This window comes from Solanum pennellii, chromosome 10 (assembly GCF_001406875.1).
Source record: "Solanum pennellii chromosome 10, SPENNV200".
NCBI classification, from domain to species: Eukaryota; Viridiplantae; Streptophyta; class Magnoliopsida; order Solanales; family Solanaceae; genus Solanum; species Solanum pennellii.
In genome coordinates, this window is record NC_028646.1 from 24380982 (window position 1) to 24398346 (window position 17365).

The 17365-nt window shown below is 35.3% G+C and overlaps 2 protein-coding genes across 2 annotated transcripts; one reads left to right on the forward strand and one right to left on the reverse strand.

Annotated features, from left to right (window-relative positions):
* The first annotated feature begins 1865 nt into the window (after positions 1-1865).
* Positions 1866-15862, forward strand: LOC107002252. Its single transcript, XM_015200196.2, has 5 exons — positions 1866-2346; positions 3441-3878; positions 4031-4123; positions 12663-12802; positions 14752-15862. The coding sequence occupies exons 1-5, from the start codon at positions 1972-1974 to the stop codon at positions 15191-15193; spliced, it is 1488 nt and encodes a 495-aa protein (XP_015055682.1). The 5' UTR covers positions 1866-1971; the 3' UTR covers positions 15194-15862.
* On the reverse strand, positions 15337-17066 carry LOC107002253 (mavicyanin). The gene is made up of 2 exons (XM_015200197.2): positions 16849-17066; positions 15337-15721 (listed from the first exon to the last, which is right to left on the reverse strand). Exons 1-2 carry the CDS (start codon positions 17003-17005, stop codon positions 15387-15389), a joined length of 492 nt encoding a protein of 163 aa, XP_015055683.1. The 5' UTR covers positions 17006-17066; the 3' UTR covers positions 15337-15386.
* Between the last annotated feature and the right edge of the window lie 299 nt (positions 17067-17365).

Sequence of the window (17365 nt, forward strand, 5' to 3'; positions counted from 1 at the left end):
ATCACTCAAATCTTTTTTTTTCTTTTAATGAATGAAAATTTATTAAAATAAAGCAATCTAATGAAATATCATTTGAAATAGCTTGAAAAAGAATTACCATTCCTTTAACTCTCATAATTTATGAGATTTCTCCTTTTATCTAATTTTCAATAATCTAAAGAATATTTACATAATTAGTCAATTAAAGAATAAAATAATTGCTCACAAAATAAATTTTAAAAATGGAAAGGCGTAACTCTCCATAAAATAAAATAATTCTAACATCCATTTATATTTATTATATATGTTTCATGATGAATTCATGATTAAAGTTGACGGTAAAAAATGCACCAACCAAAAAAATAATTTTTTCCTATTTTCTAATTTATTTTATTAGTATATTATTATAAGAATAAAACTCACAATTATTATTATTTATTGTCCAAAATTTTCATATTTTTTATTGCAAATCAAAACTCATCCACACATTGATAGATGAAATCATGGATATTCGCTTTTAACTTCTTTAACTTTATATAGTGTTTGAATTATATAATTTACTTTGTTTATATACAAAATTGATATTTGAGCTCTCTTATGTATTTATTATTTCTAATTTTAATGTAAATTTTTCATGAAATATTAATTTTTATCCTTTCATACGAAAGTTTTGCGCAAATATATAACAAAAAAGTTTAGGCTATTAATATTAATAATTAAACAAATTGACATGTTCATACTTTAGAGTAATAATTGTGAAAAATTTATATCATAAGCAAGAAAAATTACGTGAACACTAATTTTATATAGTTAAATAAATATATAAACATAAATACTATTATATAAAGGAAAATATCAGTGAAATAACATAAATAATTTAAAACACCCCAAGGTGAGATAACAATTATATAAAATTGGTGCATAAAAAAATATGTCTTTATATTGTTCCGAGGAAAAATTATAATTATGTTCTTAATTCTTGAAACTAATTTAATTCTATTATTTTTTTCTTTGATTGTTAATATCTATTTGATTTTTACATTGCTTCAATTTTTTTATGAATTAATATACAAAAGTATGATCGCGCGAAGCGCTATTTAGTTAACTAGTAAAAAAACGAATCCAAACACTGAACACTTGGCTTTTTTTTCTTTTTGTAGAAGTTTTTTGTGGAAAGACTCAAAATAATCCCTTATATTTGAGTTAAGACTCAAAGTGATTCTTGAGTTTTCACATGGAGCACTAATAGTCCCTTATGTTTGCAAAATTTATGCACTTTTGATCTTCCCGTAAAATTTTACCTATTTTTTAACATTAATTTTGTCCGAAATTTTATATAAGGAATGTCTAATCGTCTTTTTATATAAATAATAGAAATAATAAGTCTATCTGAGAGAAGGTGATAAGAAAAACACATTGTTTTATTCACTAGAAATATTACTGCATCTAAACTAAAAACATCTTAACATATGACTTTGCAGGAAAAGAAAAAATTGTACTTTTACACGTGAAGTTATCGTGATAAATCTCTCGACTTTACCTGTAATACGATTTCTACTAAACAAAATAAAGTGTTTTTCTTATTATATTCTTTCATATGTAGTTGTTATTTCTACTAAATAGATATAATGACTGTTGAACATTCTATACATAGGTTATGAATAAAATTAAAATTAAAAAATAGATAAAATTTTGAAGAAAACTAAAAGTACACTAATATTACAAAAATATATAAAACTATTAATGATCCACATGAAAATTGAAGGATCATTTTGAACCTTAATTCAAAGAAAAGGAACTATTTTGATCCTTTCCTCGAGTTTTTTAGTTAGGGATAGAGAGGATTTTCCGTCCATTAATTAATTAATGGAGTGCGACGTGTCACTGTGTCAGGTCGTCCTCCGAAATTTTACATCCCCAAATGGTTGTACTCTCCTTGTGTTAATTTGTTACGAAATGATAGCTGAACCCTAACAATCTTCATAACCAAATATGAACACAATCATACAATCTCCATCTCTAGACGCTTGCAAATCCTTTAAGCTCCTGAGATCCAGCAGTTACCATTACACTACACCTTCAATACATAAACCCAATTATTGCTATCCTTGCGTTTCCTGCAGGGATACTGGAAGTAGAAAGTTCGACAGTAGGGAGAGGGCCAAAGTACATGGGAAGGGGAAGGAAAATGTGTGGAGTATTGACAACGAAATGGCAAAGACGGACAAGGAAAGAGATAAGCCGAGGAGGGGGAGGAGAAAAAGAGGTGGAAAGAGGATGAGAAATGTTACTAGGAAAAACAAAGGTGATAGAGTTATGATATCTAGTGCTATGTTAATGGAAGTCGAAACTGTTTTACAGACGCAGGTAAATTTTGTTTATAATTTGTAATGCAAGTGATGAATTGACTTGTATGCAGCTGAATTCTTTCAATTTGTGGTTTTGAGGTGTAGCTGATTGATTTCTAATGGGAGTGAATTTATGAATGCAACTCGGAAATATATATCCGTATGTAAACTTTATTTGGCCTCCATTTACTTTTATTTTGTTATCCCAACGTAATTTTGTGCTGTAGTCTTCTCTTGGCATGCAGTCTACTTCATTTGTTTTTGGAATTTGGGACAAACTCTTATTTTGACTCAAGTCTGGCATGCTTCCAGCATTTAGCAACCAAAGGTGTCTGGTACATGTTGGAACATGTCGTATGGAAATTGGCTCATTTGCTACATGATAAGCTGTTCATGTGAGCTGTGAAATTGGGGATGGCTTGACGTTTCTGTCAGCAGCTGGAATGACTGCATGTGCGAGCCGACTTATGCACAAGTTCTCTGTCTTATATCCAATTAGATATAACAGAAAAACACATGGCAAGTCATGGAACGTTCTGCTATTGGAAGTAGTTTGCTAGCTTACCAGAGTGATTTGTGGTTTCGACTAGTAGAAGAGGACCAAGGTCTTTGAGGAAGTTGATTATACCTTTAAGATCTACTTGTAGTGGGTCCAATAAGCTGATTGTGAACATTAATGTGATGAAGTTTTCTTTGAAATCATAGTGTTGTTAGCTTTTCAAAATTGTTTTGAAAGCACAAAGTTAATTTATAAATTCTTATATTAAACTACTGCTACAGTATTTATTTTCAAGACACCTTCTATTAATGCCTTACAAGTCAATGACGGGTAGGTTCTAGGAATTTCAGAAATTTAGGAAGTGTGATGAATTTTTGCCAGGTAGAACATAGCTTGAGAAGACAAAGCGAACATGGTGATTTCAAACATATTATGCAGGAGTTATCATTTGCCTGGCGCAGATACTTCACAGCCACTTCCAGTTAGCCCATACTGGACTTTTATGTTGATGCATTATTCATGAGCGTATAATCAAAATTATGTCTATTCAAGTTTTACGTTTTCTTTGTTTTTTCGTTTCTTTCCAAATCCATAGATGTATGCTTTCGTTTCAGGAACCTGTTATCTTACCTGCATGGAATACATTTATCAGTAGTGTCAGTGGGATATGGAAGGGAGTTGGAGCTGTTTTTTCTCCCATCACGGCAGAGATGGAGCCTATTGAGATTGGCAACAAGAATGAACACCTCTTTGACTGCTATACTCTCTCTCGTATTGATATAGAGTCATCAGCTTCTGCCAGTCAAAGATCTCTAATTCGAAGGAAAGTAAATTGGGTAACAGTGAATCCACACGGGGAAGTTCCAGAATCGAATGGGGATGACAATAGAAGCCTAGAGAACTTCACAGATGCAGCATTGTCCTTCGATATACATGATACACCTGATAGAAAATCAAGAAATTTGCCTAAGTTTGAATCTTTTGACTTTGGAAAGACTGATATTATGGAGGAAGACATTATGGGAATGGAACCTGGTCTTGTATTCTTTGAGGTAAAGCTAACTTGGTGTTCATGACATTAGTTCTCTATTGTGTTAATTTTGTGATGCCATTAATGGTGATTATGGTTCCTAGTGCTTTTGGTCAATTCCATTCTAGTTCATTACTACAAAGAGTTTTAGTAAAAGGTCCTATCTATTTGCAGGATGGATCTTACTCAAGAGGCCCAGTTGATATCCCAGTTGGTGAATCGGATGAGTCTAACTATTACCTCTCACCAACTTTTAAGTTCGAGCAAGTAAGTCTCACATGTTATCTTGGTTAAATTTAGTTTGTGTTTTTTTTTTGCTGTGTAACTGGTAGAAAAAGAAAAGGAATTGGACTACTTCTGCTAACAAGATTCACTTGATTGATACATGTACATACACCTAACAATTTAGCATAAAATTCGAGATATTACTTTTCCTTCATGCCTTAAATGGGGAACCTTTTAGACATAACTGGTAGGAAAAGAAAAGAAATCAGAGTACTCTTTACTTAAGTTGCACGAACTCTTCATGTTCAATAACACACCTGTGTCGGATTCTCCAAAAATACACTACTTTTGGAAAATCATCCGATATGCACGCGTTGACATTTTTGAAGAATCCGAACAATATAACTTTTTACTAATCCAAAGAGCATTACCAAAATATAGTTGGATTAGTGACATCCTTATCAAAAGGAAAAAGGTTAGTGACGTGCTATATTGATGAACTGATATTTACAATTTATATTAGAAGTACAAATTTCTCTTGTCAGGATTTGTAATTACTATTGGTTGCTTAAAAAATACATCTTTTTCTTGATAAAGCATTTAGTTAATGCTGTGTGAAGATGAGTGAATAATCCCCTTCATCTGCATCATTATCAATCCTAAGGAGTATTTACTAGTGTTATTGAATTTGCCTTTGCAGCTAAACATTTGGAGTATGATATTGAAAGGCATTGAAATGCTCATATTTGGCGAGATAGAAAATATTAGATAGTGTACTTGCAGTTGAGAAATCTTGAGGCTCACTAAATTTTTTTCAAAATTGTCAAATAGTACTTTTAGTTTATATAAGTGTAAGAAACAAGAAGAATCAAACCTTCGTTGAACACATTAGCTCCACCTAGCCGTTCTTCTCTCAGAGTTGCATCATCAGTTGATGCATACTCTCGCCAAGTCCTTGCAGTGTGCAAAAATGGCAAGCGGACCTATCTTGGTGACTTGGTCAACATGTCAGTAGCGTTATCGTCTATTAACTTTCTCGACTTTGATAGTTCCTCTTCAATGACATCTCGAATGAAATGAAATCTGACATCAATGTGTCTGGTGCGCTTATGCAATTTTTTTATTTTTAATCAATTGAATAGCACTTTGACTATCACATCTTAGAGTTGATTCTAGCCGAACCAAACTCGCCACCAAACCTTTCAACCAGATAGCTTCTTTCACTGCCTTCATTGCTTTCATTGCTGCCATATATTCTGCCTCCTGTTGTAGACAAAGCGACAATAAAGCGACAATCAACTGTAAATTCAATTTCCAACTAACTGCACTACCAACAAGAGTAAAGATGTATCCCATGACGTCGTTCTATCAAGATCCACTTCATAGTTAGAGTCTACACAACAGAGAATTGAAATACCTTCACTTTTTTGAAAGGCTAAACTAACATTAGAAGCTCCTTTGAGATATCTCAATATCCACTTAACAACTTCCTAATGCCTTTTGCTGGTATTTGCCATGTGGTGTTTACCGCACTTACAACCACAATTACAGATTGAGCAATATCTGGACGTGTGCACACCATAGCATACATAATGCTACCAACTACCCTAGCATAGGAACCTTTGACATATGCTCCACCCCATCCCCAAACTGAGGCATTTTGTAACTCTGAAAGATTCAAATGAGAAGCTAATGATGTGCTATAGGCTTGTTCATATGCATGTTGAATCTCTCAAGAACCTTTTTGATGTACCTTTTCCGTGAAAGATGTACAACACTATCTTCTCTTGAAATCTCCATTCCAACGATTTTCTTTGCAACTCCAAAATCATTCATGTCAAATTGTTGTTGTGCAACAATTTCTTCAAAATATTTTTCCTTATGATGTTTTTAGCAACAATAAGCATATCATCAACATACAATAGTAAATAAATCATAGAGTTACCGGTCATCTTCTTGTGATACACACAACTATCAAATGGATTCCTCGAGAACCAATGTGTAGTCATGAATGCATCATACCTCTTGTACCACTGTCTAGGGGATTGCTTCAAGCCATACACGAACTTCTTCAGTTGGAATACATGAGCTTCTTTTCCCTCAATTATGAAACCTTTAGGCTGATCCATATAGATTGTCTCTTCTAGATCACTATGTAACAAAACAGTCTTGACATCAAGCTGTTGAAGCTCCAAATCAAATAGTGCAACCAATGCTAGTAGCACGCAAATTGAGCTATGTTTCACGTCTGGAATGATTTGAATCAGAACGATCCTACATCCACTAGAGAACAATTGCTTTTATATTAACAAAGATAGGGGAGAGATCCTAAATACATCTAAGAGAATTGCTCTCTTAATTCTCTACTCTTCTACTCTATTTTGCTATGAGTTTTAGGATGGATTTCAACCATGGAGAATGGTCATCATTTTATTGGTGGCCAAGCTTGGGCTCGAAGCTCAAAATGAGAAGGAAAAAGAAAGACACAATTTGTCCTCCACAAATTCTAGCTTGCTCTCCAAGTTCAATTCCTAGCCAAGTAAATTGGCACATAGAATTTTCTTCCATTGGTTTTGACCTCACAAGGACCAAACCAACTCTTTCGGTTAATGTACAAGAAGATGTGGATGTTAGTCATTGGTTGCTCTATGCCTTGCTTGCATAGAGGCTACACTAGGGGTGAACATATATATCGGAGAACTTAAAAACCAAACCGAACCGAACTAATTTAGTTCTTTGGTTTTGGTTCTTTTGTTTTTGGGTTCAATGTCAGTGTTACCTTTTCAAAAGTTCGATTCTTCGGTTCGGTGTAAGGGTCTCAGTGCTTCGGTGCACCGATGAACCGAACTTTTATTAATTTTTTTAAGAAAAATAAAATCTTATATGTATACACACACACACACACACACACACACACACACACACACACACACACACATATATATATATATATATAGACACACACACACACACACTCCCTCCATTCCATATTAACTTAAGCTTTGAGCCCTTTTTCATTTTTCAAATTAACTTAAGTTTTTAATCTTCAAGACTACTTTTAAAATGTTCTATCAATTTTACCCTTTAAGTTAGTGTTGGAATTAATAATTAAAATTAATGTTTAGTTATTTTTGACAATAATCAATAAGGGTAGAAATGGAAAATTAGTTTATGTCCTAACCTACTTTTCTTAAAGGGTGTGAAACACATCAAAACTTAAGTTAATATGGAATGGGGAGTATATGGGCATTATCTTATCTAAAATAAAAGGTCAACAAACAATTAAATCATTCATGAGCAAATCAAAGTAGCAACAAATGTTATGTTCAATATTTAACTTCAAATATTAGTTTTCAAGAGTAACCAAAACATATTTTTATCAATGTTATCTTATGTAAAGGAACCCATCTTTGAAAGGGAATATCTAATTGAATGATCGTTCTTTATTCTGTCATACATGATAGAGTATATAAAGGATGATACCCAAACTACAATCTGTGTAAGTCTCAACCGTAACTGTATCTGAACAAAGTCCTACAATTAGAAAAGAAGTAAAAAATCCCTAAAATCTAGGAAACAAATAACAAGAATAATTACAGTAGGTTTGTTCCACTGTTATGCCCCCGCAAGTTGGTTGCGACATCGACAACACCCAACTTGTTGAAAGCTCGTTCGAAGGAAGCACGCGGAAGTGGCCTGGTGAGTATGTCCGCTACCTGATCAGTAGAGTAAAATGCTTCACTTAAAGAGTGTTGCCTGCATCAGTTCCCGAACGAAGTGGAAATGGAACACGGGTTTCCGGCAAATGTAGGTTGCACAAACATTGTTACACATGATTTTGGGAAGTCCAGTGAGAGGAAACTGAAGTTCTTGACAAAGATTGACTAGCCAATTAATTTCTGTAGCAGTAGCTGCTACAACACGATATTAAGCCTCCGTAGAAGAACGTGAAGCTGAGCGCTGCTTCTTAGACAACCAAGAGATAGGAGTGCTGCCAAGATAAACCACGTAACCGGTAGTGGAGGTGCGATCAATAGGGTCTCCTGCCCAGTCAGAGTCAGAAAAAGCAACCAGCCTTGAATCTTGCTCCTTAGGCACTCGAATATCATAGGAGGGAGTTCTATTGAGGTACCTGAACAAGCATTTAACCACCTTCTAGTGATCTTGGTTAGGACAATGCATAAACTGAGCAAGCTTGTTTACAGTAAATGCAATATCTGACCAAGTGAAGGATAGATATTGAAGCTTGCCGATGAGCTACCGATATTTGGAAATATCAACTGATGAATCGCTCTTCGAAGTAGAAAAAATTTTGGTGGAGCACATTGGTGTAGGAACACTTGTGCTGTCCTGCATATGAACATCATGCAGTAGATCCATAATGTACTTTTGCTGAGACCAAAAAATACCATTAGTAGTGCGAAGGACTTCAACTCCTAGAAAGAAATGCAGTGCACCTAGATCCTTAACAGAGAAACGATTAGACAGACCATTAATAATATGACAAACACCAAAGATGTGATTGCTAGTAATTATAATGTCATCATCGACATAAATGAGCACATATGCTGTAAAGCCAGATGTATTTAAAATAAACAGGGAGGAGTCAAACTTGCATTTATTGAAACCTGCAAGGGAGAATTTTTGTTTCAAATTGTCGCTCAAGCAAGGGATGTAAACTTTTGAAAACCTCGACAACTTCATGCTTAAATTTTAATGTGTATAACAACATATAATTTGAAAATTGATAACAAATAAAACGTAATAATTTTTAATATCAACAAACAACACGGGGGAAGGTCCCCATAAATCACTGTAAATTATTTGTAAAGGTCGTTTGCTTTGCAAGGAATTTTCAGAAAATGGTAACCTGTGCATTTTATTTGAACAACCAGAATTACATAGTGCAATAGCTTTTGAATCTGAAAATGGAAGAAAAAACTTCTGCAAAGCTTATTTAAAACGCGTTTGTTGGGATGTCCCAAGCACCGATGCCATAGGTGCAAAGGAGTGGCCAAATTGCATTGGGGATGGGTGCTTGTACTACCTGGTGGCCACTCATTAAGTCCACATTTACTCTGTCCGCGTACTAAAGGCGCCCCTGTAGTCAAGTCCTTCACAAGATAATGAAAAGGGAAAAATTCAATAGATGTCTGATTGTCACAACAGAATTGTGAGACTGAGATAAAATTTCTTTTTATGGAAGGGGCACACAAAGTATTTAGCAAGGTAAATTGATATTTTGATGCACAGAAATTAGTGTTACCAGTGTGGGAAATTGGTATGGTATTACCATCACCCATTGAGACCGTCTCTGGACCATGATAATCCTGTGTAGTAGTTAGGCTGTGAGCATCAGATGTAATGTGATGAGTGGCTCCAGTATCCACAATCCAAGGTTCCTGTTGTTGGTTTAGACGGCCATCATAGTTGGCACGTGCTTGGAAGTGATTATGGGACTGTGAGCGACAGGCTCTTGCTGAGTGACCAGGACGATCACAGAGTTGACATCATAGTTCATTGCCCGAAGGTTGTTGCTGCCATTGCTGATTTCTCCTTGGGGTCCGTTGTTCCCTGTTCTGTTGAGGGCGCCATTGTTGTTCCCTGTTCTGTTGAGGGCATCACTGTTGATTGTTAGGCGAGGCATTGTTTCCTTGCCTCCGGTTGTTGTTGTTGCGAGGAGAAGCAATGCTGGTCCGTTGAGAAATTGCTGCAGTTATAAGAGGTGTTTTCTTAGCATCTTCATATTTTAGGAAGAGTTCATGATTAATCAACTTCTCATATAATTCCTCATAAGTGATAAACGTATTACGTGATCTGATAGCTGCGGAAATCTCTTGAAACTCAGGGCCAAGACCACTCAGAATCTTGACAATGAGTTCTTCATTTGTAAATGGTGCTCCAGCAGTTGCGAGTTCATTAGAGAGTGACCGAACCTCGTGTAAATAATCTGCTATAGGTTGAGATTCCTTTTGGAGATGAGCTAGCTGGTCTCGGAGACTAAAAATTCTAGTCTGAGACTTGTTAGCAAAAACAGTATGGAGATGAGTCCATGCTTTGTGAGCAGAAGATGCACTTGCAACAATGGATGCAGGTGTTGGATCAACTGATGCATGAGGGAATTTGTATGAGTTGATCCTGGCAGAACAAGGTCTCATAGGCAGGATTTGGTGAGCTTTGATTGTTTTGAGTTATTGTCTTGGGTGGTTGCAGCGGAGGTGCCATTAAGATGGCCAACTATTGTGGCCATTCATGAGCATTGAAATCTGTGCCTTCCAGGTCGCAAAATTATGACTGCTGATAAGCTTGATTGGTAATTGCATGGCTGGATTGAATTGGACGATGGGGTTGCTTGCGGTTGTGTTACCAACACTAACAACGTTGGTAGGAGGAGCCATTGAGACAGTGGATCAGGTTTTGTGTGAGGAAAGAAACAAGGATCAGTCTCGTGTGAGCAAGGCTCTGATACCATAGAAGGGAATAGCTAAATGAGTGATCGTTCTTTATTCTGTGATACATGATAGGGTATATGAAGGATGATACCCCAACTACAATCCGTATAAGTCTCAACAAACAGTTCTCTGTATCTGGTTTAATATATGTGCAACTGAAGAACTGAACGCCACCCCCAGGCTACGTGAATTTGTGGAACATATTTTATAGTTGAATGGCTTGTGTCAGGATCTATTAAAGATGTGTTACTGCGATGGAAGTTCAAAAAGAAGAGGTGGAACAGAAGAGCATGAGAAATAAAACTCTGAAGGTCATATGGACCATATGGAAATTAAAAGACAGAGGAGCATCTAAATGAGTTGAAAAATCATTGTTAAAATTTGTCGAACTTCTTTGTTTTATGCACACTTACAAAGCACATATTGGAGTCCAATTAAGTTCGATGGCCGGCTGCTCTTTACAACAAATAATTCCTTCTTTTAAAAAGAATTTATATATCTATATGCAGCTTGCATACTAGTTTCTACCCCATTATATCAATAAACTTTAATCTTTTCCCCAAAAAAAGTATTTGTTGTTTCTTAGTATCATGGTTTGGGAATAAGGACCTAGGTTCATGAGATGTTTTATTTTTGTGCTCAAACGGCATAAAACAATCTTGTTAAAAGCTCGCTTAATATGTGTTTAACGGTTGAAACTTGGATTTAGGTGAAGTCCAGTTTATGCTTTTCCCCTATTTTAGGTGGTGCTTGAACACAAGGCCTCATGTCATGAGTCTCATTGTCCATGTGCTTTGTCTTAAAGAGTAAAAACAATAAGCATGGTTGAAAGTGATATACCGGTTGTAACTTTTAAGCATACTGTTAAGAATGAATATTTGGTGATAACGAATAGGAAGTTAAAAATTTTGTATCAGAAGGAACTTAAACATGTTTCTTTACATCTAGTCAGAACTTTGGAATGGTTTAATCTTTATTACCGTGATTTTACTTAATATACTTTATGTAATGGTAATTCTTTCAATTATTTGTTCGGATAATTGTTGCTTGTGTTTAAAGTTATTTTTTCTTGCATTACATGCTTTTGTTATTTTTTCCATTCAGTTTCTTTATTGAAAACCCATGCTTTAGTCGTTAAATTCCTCGTGTTTCTTGTCCTTCAATATGTGTTATCATATGTGTTTCATGTACTTCAATTGTTGTATTATTTTGTAGTATTTATTGTTCATTTTCTTCAAATTACTTTATCATGCTTTATGTAGTATATTGCCATGGCTTCTTTCATTTCCATTATTTTGTTTTACAGGACTGCTTTGTTCTGCTTTTCCTTGAGCTGAGGCTCTATCTAAAACCACCTCTCTACCTCCCATGTAGGGGTAAGGTTTGCATACACTCTATCATCCCCCGCTCCACTTGTGGGATTACATTGGGTATGTTGTTCTTGTGGTACTTTTTGCTTGGCAACACTTGCTGAAAGGCATGAGAGCCAACTGTTAGCCTTGTTGACTTTCTTCTTCACCTATTAGTGGCTTTCCAAAGACGGGAACTTTTGTAATCACTATATGCACTTAATAACCTATTACTTGCTTCCAATCAGTCTCGAAGTTCAATCTTGGGAATATAACTAGTTCTTATATCCATATACTCTATCAACTTCAAATCTCCTCTTTAGCTTCTTCTAGGATTTGATGAATGTCCCCATTTCCTTTGGTGGTCTTGGAATATCTTACCTCACTCTATTCGTCTTGCGGGTGTTTGAGGGTGGGGTGTGATGGGGTGAGGGAGATGCATTCAATCTGTGTTCTTGAAGTCAATGTGAGTGACCTAAAACAGTGCTTTAAACAACAGCTATTTTTCATGACCTCTTTTTTTTACTAGTTGAGTGAGTTCGTTTGTTCCCTTAGTTCAAAATGACACTGGGAAGCAACACTAGCACTATTTTGTACCCAGTGTTTTCTTTGAGAGAGATGTCAAAAGCAATCCTACTTATCAGTTTCCCTTCTTAAGCGTTGCTATGTAAAAGTCTCCTATCTTATCAGTTTCCATTAACAACATTATCCTAGTGTAATGTTTGGTTTATACATTCCTTGGAAGGAAAGTTAATTCTCTTCCTTTATTTTCCTTTACAGTGTCTGGTAAAAGGTTGTCACAAGAGACTCCGCATGGTGCACACAATAGAGTTCAATAATGGGGGTTCAGACATCCAAATATTGAGGGTTGCTATGTATGAAGAGCAGTGGGTTAGTACTGCTAATCTAGCTGACCAAAGGTATCGGTATCTTATATTTGATGCTATAGGTTGTAATTCTGAAATGTTAATCTGTTGACTTCTGTAATCCTTCAATATAATGTCTGGCGTTAACAAAATCTGAAAATTGTTCCCGTCCTCATACTAACACCTTATATGCTATTGATCACTCCAACCTCAACAAAAATGTGCCTATTGGGCACCACACTCAACAATTAATAAGTTCAGGCATGTGAGTTCAATTGCTTCATATGTTGCAAATCAGACCAATAGATAAATACATGCCAGCTGGGGGCCAAAAACAAGGAGTTGGAGGTATGGAATGAGGTGATGGAGAGATGTAAGAAAAGACTCTCAAGATGGAAAAGTCCACTGGGGGGTAGGTTGACTCTCATCAAGTTAGCTTTAGATGCATGATGAGTCTATTTCCAATACCCAAGAGCACTGTGAAGGAAATCAAGAGTATGAGAAGATCCTTCATTTGGCAAGGCCGCAAGGGAAAAGAGAAGAGAGGCTACAACCTCGTGAAATGAGAGATACCCACTTTGAGCAGAAAACAAGGTGGCCTTGGCATGAGAGATCTTAGCATCCATAATGATTGCTTGCTACAAAAATGACTATGGAGATTTTGTACCGAAGATGGAGCCCTATGAAGAAGATCCATAGCAAGGAAATATGGCTTGTTAAACCAATGGACTACTGAGGAGGTGATGGGGTCGTTTGGATGCTGTGTGTGGAAGACCATCAGAAGGATGTGGCCATAGTTCAATAACAACATTTATATTAGTGTGGCCAATGGTCTGAAAACAGATTTCTGGAATGAAATCTGAAAAGGGGATGATAGCCTGATGAACTTATTCCCAAACCTCTACAGAGCTTACAAAGATCTGCTGCTACTGTTGCTCAAGTATGGCGCCAAAAAGGGGTGGAACTTAGTGTTCAGGAGGGCCTTGAATAACTGGGAAATTGAGGATGTGGCCAGGCTACTAGAGGTGCTTAACACCCCACCAGCCATGTCTCAAAGAAAGGATAAACCAATATGGAAGCTCTATGGAAAGAAAGGAATGCTAGGTGTTTTGAAGGACAAAATGATCAGTTTTCAAAAGATAAAAATGAAAAGCTCAAGTTTTTTATTTTTTTTGGTGTAAGCAAGAGTTGGTAGGGGAAAGCATAGAGATGGTCAGTTTTATAGGAAACTTGTAATTCTGTATGTCTTTTTGAGAGTGTGCCCACCACCCTGTGAGATGTAAGTTTATAATTCATTATCCCTTTCATGATGAACTTTTTGTGAATACAAAGTTACCCTTATCTCAAAAAAAGAAGATAAATACATGTTTGATAAAGACATAAGGGAAAGACACCTAACAAAATAAATCCTAACTACCCCTCTCTTTGTCCTTCCTCCAAACATCTCTCTCAGCGCGCAACTTCACTGCAACATTTGGTTACTGACCACCATTTGTGGAATTAGAATAGGCAGAGATTTTTCTGGACTGAAGAAGGATACTGGACCAATAATTATCTCTCACCTTATTATGTGACATCTGGATTGTCTCATTTCCTTTCAGTTTGAAACATATTCATGTGATGGATACTTATAAAGCCTGTATTTGGCATTCTGTTCTGCATGACAGTACTCCTACTCCCTATGTGTTCCATTTTATATGACGTTCTTGTCTTTTTAGTCTTATTAAAAAAGAATTACTCCTTTAGATATTTAGGAACTTTTATCTTTAAACTTTTCACGGAACCCTTAATAACATGATGTTATAACAAAAAAAAAGGCTCTTCTTTAGAAAAAAAAGGAAGCTACTCTTATTCTCACAGAAATGTCATGACCATAAGTTGTAAAAGTACTTTTGGTATGTATAAAAAATCCCTTTTAAACTTTATATTTAGTCAAATACGACCATATAAAACAAAATGGAGTAAGTATAGAACGTTCTAATAATTTCTTTTGAGAATAATAGTGACATGGAGCTGGACGTGAAGCCCTTTTCTCAAAGAAGAAGAATCCAACCATCAGAGCTGACTGGATCTTGGAAAGTGTTTGAGGTGAGTGCAACACCTATCTACGGTGAGGACAACACAACGGAAACAACTCATGGCATGCCATATGTTTACCTATGCACGGAAAACCTGAAGAAGAGAAGCCTCCCAGAAAATCCAGTGTACTTTGGAGAAGAGGAATTGTTAGACATGCAGGATGCAACTGTTCTCTGGCTACCAGGAGGCGTTACGAGTTATGTTGATGTGAACAAGGATGGGACTCTATGTATAGGAGTTGGGTGGTATTCAGATGAAGGAGTGAACCTTGTTATGGAAAGAGATTATGAAGCGGATGGCAAACTGAAAGAGGTTCGATCGAAGTCAGAGATGAAGAGAAGATGGACTAATCCGCCACCCATGTAAATTCTCTTCACCCCTTTTCTTTCTTTTAAGTTTTGAATCCATGTTGACATAAATGGAATTCAAATTTTATGCATTGACAACCAAAACAAAAAAGTTACTTATTCCTTAAAAAAATATGAACAAGGAAATAAACAGAAATGAAATGGAACATAAAAAAAAGGAAATCGAATTCATATATAGCACTGCCTCTCTCCTAGCCCATGAATACAAACAAGGCAAGTGAAAATCCAAAAACCATTTTGCTCATAGTGCCAAATGTACCAGAGGCAGCATTATGTGGCATAGACTTTGTGCCATAGGGAGTTGCAGGTGTTGTGGCAGAGGAAGTTCCTTCAACTTTGATTGCCAATTTCATGCCAGTGTCACAGTGATTAAGTGTAGGACAAACAAAATACATGTCACCTGCACTTGAGAGGGGTATGCTATTCTGTCCACCAGTATAAGATAGGAGAGCATTTCCAGTGTTGCAATTGTCATAATCATCTTTACTTACTACGTTCACGCCATGACTTCCACCATAGTTAAACACTGCCAAAGCCCAAACATATCTTGTTACTATTTTAATATATCACATCCATATCCTATTCTACAATTTCACATGTATGTCAGACACGGCTTTAGAAAGCAAGGAAGCTTAAAAGCTTATGCACAATATAATATTTTGATGAATTGAATTGTACTCGAAAGACAATTTACCTATATTAATATCATTGCCAATTACCACTGCTCATCTGAGCTTCTTAGTTTAATTGTAATATTTAAAACTCTTATTGCAATTCGACATAATTCTCGAGCAATAGTTTTATTATAACAAATGAAATAAAAGCCAATAACATAAAAGGTATACCGACTGTACAAACATATATATGGTTTTTATATCTAGTCGGTTGAACTTAGAACAAGATGTGATTTTTTTTGAAGTCATAAAACTATCATAATATTTTCAATAATACATCCTTCAGAATGTTACTTGATTTGGCAAATCGATTGAGAAATCACCTCATGTAGCCATCTAATTATATAATAAAAATGATTTTTAATTCTTAGTTCTTTTAAGTGATTCATATGATGTTAGTGATAGATCATGAAGAGTTAAAAGACTTTGTGGATGATAAGTTGAGAGGGTAAGTTTCCAAATATATATTTACCTCAAATCGTTGTTTTTCTACAAACATATGTAGAGTTCGAATTGAATGTAATGGATTATGTTAAACTTGCACACCAAACTTTATACATCTAAAATACATTAATATCACCTTCCCACACATGATCTCAATTTTTCGAAGGATACAACATATAGCATGCATATAGTATCTCTAAATTGAGTAAACTTTGTACATATTTGCAAGCATGAAGAAAAATTGAGTTGATTTTGTAAAATTAGATTTTGCCCAACTCACACACCAAAGTTGGTGGATTGTCCAAGATTTATAAGGAGATCACGAATCTAATTAATTAATCGCCATATCAGACTTTTTGCCATTCTTCAACAAATTTCTCATGTAGTCACTAGACTATAATAATTATTATCTCGTAAATTCACCTTTCTTCTTTCTTCCAACTTTTCGGGATAATAACTAGTTAAATGAACATATGAAAAATTATTGTAATTCCTTGGGAAAGGAAAATAAAGAAATATAGGCAAATTCAGTTACCAAGGTTGTCTCCAACAATGAAAGTTTGAGTAGATGCCCAAGTGGAATAATCTCCAGATTGACTCCACCCATCGCTGCCTCCAACAATGTGATCCTTGCCATAACACATTATAGGAGAAGCAAAAAGAATAAATAGGAAAATTGCTGCAAAAGCCATTGTATTTAACGTCTAAATTAATTTAAGAGAAAATTGGAAAGAAAATAAACACAAGTTTATGAAATGATGGACATTGTTATCCCAACTTATATAGAGGGATGTTGTGCATGTAACATTTAGTCCAAAAGCAACAACTTAACTTATTTGAAAAAAATAATACTAGCTAGTAGTAGTAGTTAGTTTGAAGTTTTCACTTGTGATATATATAATTATATATACTAATAATAGTAGTAGTCGTTAGTTTGGTGCTAACAGTCTACCTAATACTTTAGGACATTTTTGTATACCTTTTTCTGACTTGTGGCTTTGATACAATCATAATTGATACACCTTCTACCAAACACAAGTTTCATTATTGCA

What these genes read in the sequence shown, in the direction of transcription:
- LOC107002252 (XM_015200196.2), top strand. Translation starts at nt 1,972, where the DNA reads ATGAACACAATCATACAATCTCCATCTCTAGACGCTTGCAAATCCTTT. An exon ending in AAACTGTTTTACAGACGCAG is followed by an intron (nt 2,347 to 3,440) that starts GTAAATTTTGTT and finishes CTTTCGTTTCAG; the next exon opens with GAACCTGTTATCTTACCTGC. An exon ending in GCTAATCTAGCTGACCAAAG is followed by an intron (nt 12,803 to 14,751) that starts GTATCGGTATCT and finishes TGAGAATAATAG; the next exon opens with TGACATGGAGCTGGACGTGA.
- LOC107002253 (XM_015200197.2), bottom strand. Translation starts at nt 17,005, where the DNA reads ATGGCTTTTGCAGCAATTTTCCTATTTATTCTTTTTGCTTCTCCTATA. An exon ending in CATTGTTGGAGACAACCTTG is followed by an intron (nt 15,722 to 16,848) that starts GTAACTGAATTT and finishes GGGCTTTGGCAG; the next exon opens with TGTTTAACTATGGTGGAAGT.